The sequence below is a fragment of the Centruroides vittatus genome, unplaced genomic scaffold (genome assembly GCF_030686945.1).
Source record: "Centruroides vittatus isolate TY-2023 unplaced genomic scaffold, ASM3068694v2 contig_679, whole genome shotgun sequence".
In the NCBI taxonomy this organism is placed as follows: Eukaryota; Metazoa; Arthropoda; class Arachnida; order Scorpiones; family Buthidae; genus Centruroides; species Centruroides vittatus.
The window spans coordinates 69,226-75,225 of record NW_027122425.1 but is presented as its reverse complement, the minus strand read 5'-3'; the positions used below and the strand labels follow the sequence as shown (position 1 = coordinate 75,225).

The window sequence follows — 6,000 nt, the reverse complement described above, 5'->3', positions numbered from 1 at the left end:
ACGTAATCCACAATCCTCGCCACGAATTTTTCGGGTACAAATGCTAAAACATCCATCCATACTCTTGCTGGAACGAGAACATTTCGCTTTCGCGTTTGCAGCTGAGCGCGCTTTGAGTATTTATGAAATTAGATTGTTAAAAAAATTAAGGGGGCGCAGCAATTTTTTTAAAGAGGGGCGCAGGTACAAAAAGGTTGAAAACCACTGCTTTAATAGTTATTGTAATAGTATATTAAAATAGTAATTAGAGTCAATAACTATTTTAATAGTTGCAATAGCGACTTAAGGTATTAGTAGCTTCAGTTATGTTCATGCTCTTGCGATCCCCACAAAATTTTTAGTTCATTGCGCGATATCCTGCGAACAAGACGTATTTGAATGAAGTGCCGGGCCTCACAGTCTTCACCAGGCGCTCCGCGTTGCAAAATTGTAAGTAATATTTTTCTGTGTTTGTTTGATTTTTAACATGTTCACGGTGTCAGTAGATAAACGTTTAAGCAGCTACTGAGCGTCTGTAAAAAATAATACAGATTTATTTTCAAGGAACATTAGAAACACTATGGGAAAAATGCCTGAATTCTCGATTTCAAATTTTAACTGAAGAAAATCAATATAATTATCTGTTAAGACATAAAAATTATGTGCCATTAAAATAAAGCCAAAATACTTGAATTACAATGAGATTACATCATGATTTCCAGGAAAAAAAGTTAATATTTTTGTTACAACAAAAAAATTAATGTCCTTTATTATGTAGTCGGGTGAATAAATATTTGACGTAAATCAATTATTGTTTTATTTTAAATGTCTTAATAAACCTATTATATATATATATATAAAAGTTTCAATATTATCTTAGTATATATAGTATATATATATATATATATATATATATATATATACTAAGATAATATTGAAACTTTTTTACAAGCCATATAATGTCGTGTATTATTTCCGGGTCTTTAGGATTCCTTCCAGGCGCCGGCAAAATTTTCTTCGCCAGGCACCCCGAGGGTTAAACGAGCTCATTTATCTCGCGTTATTTGGAGACCAACGTTTATAAACCTAACAATTATTACAGAACTACGAGCTTTTATAAGATTGCTGTATTTGGCAGGCTTATTGAAATCGAACCATGAAAACTTATCTTTATTTTGGGCATTACATGGTACTGGACGTGACATTTTTCGTTATACAATGACTCACTGCCGCTTTAGATTTTTCTTATCTTTCTTGAGATTTAATGATGCTAGCACTAGACGAGACAGGGCGAAAAATAACAAGTTTGCGGCAATATTTGATATTTTCTGTGCATGGGTAAGTCATTGTCAAAATACTTATTCTCCTGGAGCAACGCGTACTGTCGATTAGATGCTAGCACCTTTCAGAGATCGATGTGGTTTTCGCATGTATATGCCAAAAATCTTGCCAAATCCGGTCTGAAGTTAGTGACATTGATGATGCCAAAACCCATTACCGTATTTTACGGACTATAAGATGCTACAGACTATAAGACGCACATTAATTTTTAGCAATTTTTTTTAAAAAAATACCTATAAGACTCTACAGACTATAAGACGCACCTGAATTTTGGAGGCAATTTTTCAAAGAAAAAAGTGCGTCTTATAGTCCGTAAAATACGGTACATAGTAAATGCAAAAGTTTATTACAGCAAAACATCAGACCGATCTAGAACCAATAATGACAAGCTTTTACCAACTGAAGTTGTTCTCCGCTTGATACCTCCAGTTCGGAAATCTAATTGGAATATCACTGGATACAATTGATTCTCGTCCATTGAATTAGTAGAAGAACTGTGGACTCAAAAACCAACATATGTGGGGACTGTGGAGTCAAATAAGACAGAAATTTTAAGAGAATTTTTACCGCATAAAAACAAGAGAAGTAGAATCGTCTTTGTTTGGCGTCACAGCTAAATTAACAATAACATGATATGTTCTAAAAAATCCATAGCTGTAGTTATCATTTCTTGCATGCATCACGATAGCAAGATAGTTCCTGATCAACAGAATAAGCCGGAAATAATTACATTTTACAATAACAGAATAGGCGGGTTGACACCTTGGACACTAGTCCAAGGTGTCAACCCGCCTATTCTGTTATTCGCTAAATGTGCAGACATTTCAGTTGCCAGGGCTACTCGACAGTCGCCGATGGTGTTATTTTTTACGCAATGGTCAATATTACAGGCGTAGATAGTAAAATTATATATGATGCAGTCAGTGGAAGGTCAGTAAATCGAACTAACTACCTTTGCTAAATTGGCAGAGTGTGAGATCTGGAATTCCATCAGAATTAAACTTGTAATAATTCGCTTTAGGAATTTTCCTTTAATATAAACATCTTGGCTAAAAACGGTCCTAGCCGAGAAAATGTGCGTCCCCGGCACTATAACTATCAACTATCTATTGTTCTTAAGTTTTATACAGATCATCTTGCAACCTAAGTTTATAGTTAACGTATGAATTCGTCATATATTTTGAGTCCTGGAAACAGCTATGACCCAAATCACCATCAACCTTCGATCACGTGACCACTTTTCCCAGCCTAAAGCTATAAAGATCACTTCTTTCTCCCCTCAGGAGGAGTCTCTTATCATCTGCCGGACGAACGCCATCGCACGTCGTCACCGCTCTGGACCTACAGTCCAACGTCTCTGCGCTCAGTCTCGACTTTATAAAACTGTGCCATTTTCGGATACTTATCTCCACCTTTTGGATATCAAAGTGCTTACTCAATAAGGAACGTATTATGAGGTATGAACTGAAACTGTAAGCTCTCTCTCTCGAACCCTACGCGAATTAGGAAATTTAGACTATGTTTTGTAATTGTGTCTTTTGTTAATTCCAATAAATCTTGTTTTAATTGTTAAATGGTGTTCTCTTTGACTCGAATATCGCTTTCGCCTTATCGTCGACCCCATCTCACCTCCTATCCACTCGACCGACACGAAGAGTCCCGATTCTCGAAACCGAAATCGAAACTTTAGCCATCTCACAAGTGAAAGGTCAACGACCTGTTACCGGAAAGGGGAGACACGACTTCCTCCTACCTCCCTCGATTTCACACAGAGTTATGCCTACAATTCCCTCGACAGCGAATTTACAATTTCAACATATTCCAGCAGTTGCGTATGATAACATCAACAGTGTTCAAACTGCCACTGCCTGATAGATCTGTTCCAGCTGACTCTAATGTTGCATCTAAAAGAAAGCATTGCGAAATTTGCCCCTATAAAAAAAATCGAAAAACGAACAGTGTTTGTTTCTCTTGTAAAATTCCAATTTGCGAAACTTGCTCAATAATTGTATGTTCAAACTGTTCAGATAACAAGTAATTGTGTGTCATTTTATTACTGAATATATCTTTTTTTATAAATAATGTGTTTTATTTTTATATTTCTATTTGTTAACAAAATAAACATTGTTTTTGGGAGAGTCAGACAGACCTTGAATAGTAATCGTGTAATATTTATTTTGAGTAGCAATGCAAGCTTAACTCTGATTACACTTTTTGTAATTATTACAAATTTAATACAGAGTTTGTATACTTTTAACGTAATTTTTAACTAATTTTATTAAAGTTTATTAAAAGAAACGCTTACAGTTCCTTTGTAAGTATGACAATAGTAGTGATATTAGTGGCACTAATCACAAAATTAACCTTTCAGGTATTTAAACATAAAGTATGGGCCACTCTAATCACAAAATAATATTTTAGATTTGTAAATTTTTACAAGAAAGTTTTAATATTAATTTTTCTTAGTGGTAATTTTGAAATGATATAACACTGAAATTATTTTGAAAATTTTTTTATTTTTACGATACACTAATACAGGAAAAATTTGAAAATAATAAAAACACTAAAATTTATTACAGTTTATTTAAATATAAACATTTATAATAAAACTATTTAAAATCTGAAAATAATTTCATTTTATTTTATAATCCTAATTTAATTCTAGTATTGATAATAGTACAAATTTGTGTAATCTTATCAATAAAACCTTTTTAAAATAATTTTAGTGTTATATTATTTCAAAATGTCACTTTCAAAAAATTAATTCAAATATTTATAACAAAACGTCTTATTTGTAATAATTTTATTTGACACTCCAACTTAATATTTTATCAGATATTAAAGCAAATTTTATCAGCACAACTTCAGTTTATAGTATTAAAAAATATTCTGAAATTGCAATATTTTTAAGTATAAATAAAAAGTAACTAGAAGATATATTTATTTTAGTATTATTATATTTTAGTTAATAGATTAGTTAAGATATTAAATATTATAGCATTTTAATTTATTCAACAAATATTGTGTAATATGAAATAATTCTATTTGTGTTTATAAACTTGAAAAATAGTAGAATGGAATTACATTTATATATAAAAATTAATTTTGTAAATAGAATGGCCCGCACTTTATATTGAAATATTTAAAAAAATTAATTTTATGATTAGTGCTGCTCATTTTTACGTGGAGAAATGCGTCTTGTTTTAGATAAACTGAGAAAAAACTAAAAACACTTAAAAAACTGTAAGAATTTTAGTGTTTTTATTCTTTTCCAATTTTTTTTCAGTATTAATGTAACGTAAAAATAAAAAAATTTTCTAAATAATATCAGTGTTACATTATTTTAAAATTACCACTCACTTCGAGAAATCAATAGTATGAACTTGTAAAATTTAAAAATCTAAAAAATTATTTTGTAATTAGATTTTTCATACTTTATATTGAAATACTTAGAAAAATTAATTTTGTGATTAGTGCCACTCATATTACTACTACTTATGACTATAAACTAAAAATAAAGCAATGAAAACACTATCCTGTTACAAAACCTGTTCAGAACGTTCTAAATATCCACATAAAATTATTAATAATAAATCATACTTATCAAATTATATGTAGCCGCCAGACAAAAAATAATGCGAATTTTAAGCAAACACCGAAAACCCTTTAATGTAATTAGACATAATTTAATTAGACATACAACCAAAAACTTGACAAAAAATTTGAGAACTCTTTGTTGTCACTGTGATTATCCAGGCAGTGCATTAAAAGAAATGAAATCGAATGGAAACGATTAGGTAATATACACATATTAGGAACCTTCTATCTAAATTTTGTTAATCAAACACAATAAGTGTTTAAAAAATAAATATGTGGGAAATAAACTGAAAAACAATTTAATAATGACATAGTTATAATTCTATCAAAAATTCTTACCAATACACATCCTTTTCCCTGCCGAGAATGGGATGTATGCTGAGCTGTTTATTTTAGAAGAATTTTCTGAAAGAAATCTGTCTGGATCGAACACATTCGGTTTTGGAAAATAAATCGGATTTCGATGCAAATGAAATATTGGAATGAGAAAAGACGTTTTTTCTGGATATTTAATATCACCTGTTAAAATAACATAGGAGTTATGTTATTAGATAATTATATCATTATTTCGACAAAACATTTACCAAATTTCAATTCTTCTGCAGAAATTCTTCCAGTGTATGGAGCAGCTGGGTACAATCTCATTGTTTCCTATGTAATATTATTATTTTTATTTTCGCTCTTAAACAAATAAAACTAATTTCAAAGATTAACTTTTTGTGATAACCTAACTAGTTACACAAATTTTAAGGCTTATCACACTAGTTAATACGATATTACAAAAAATTTCGTTACTTTATTTTATATTTAAGTTTACTTAAGAATAAGAAAAATTTGAAAACAATTGAATCTAAAATATTTACAATAGACTGAAAATGCATTTCTGACTAATTCAGACTCCCTTTTTAGTTGGTGTTTTTATAAGGATAACAAAATAAAATATACTAAAAAATTATATTAAAAGGTTACAATATAATTAATTTAAAAAGTATATGAACAAACCTATAGTGAACTTATTAGATAATTTTCAGTTTCAAAAAAATTGTTTTAAATTTAGGCTATTATTTACTTAAGTACTTTTTA

At 30.1% G+C, this 6,000-nt stretch overlaps 1 protein-coding gene across 1 annotated transcript in view; it reads right to left on the bottom strand.

Moving 5' to 3' along the window:
• Positions 1 to 5,185: 5,185 nt before the first annotated feature.
• The window catches only part of LOC136980093 (cytochrome P450 4V2-like), a 47,796-nt gene continuing 46,981 nt past the window's right edge, over positions 5,186 to 6,000 (bottom strand). Inside the window, exons 2-3 of the mRNA XM_067276132.1 lie at positions 5,502 to 5,568; positions 5,186 to 5,436 (exon numbers count right to left, since the gene is read on the bottom strand). Of these exons, the coding sequence (XP_067132233.1) occupies positions 5,243 to 5,436; positions 5,502 to 5,568 (261 nt within the window). The 3' untranslated portion in view covers positions 5,186 to 5,242. The remainder of the gene's footprint in view (positions 5,437 to 5,501; positions 5,569 to 6,000) is intronic.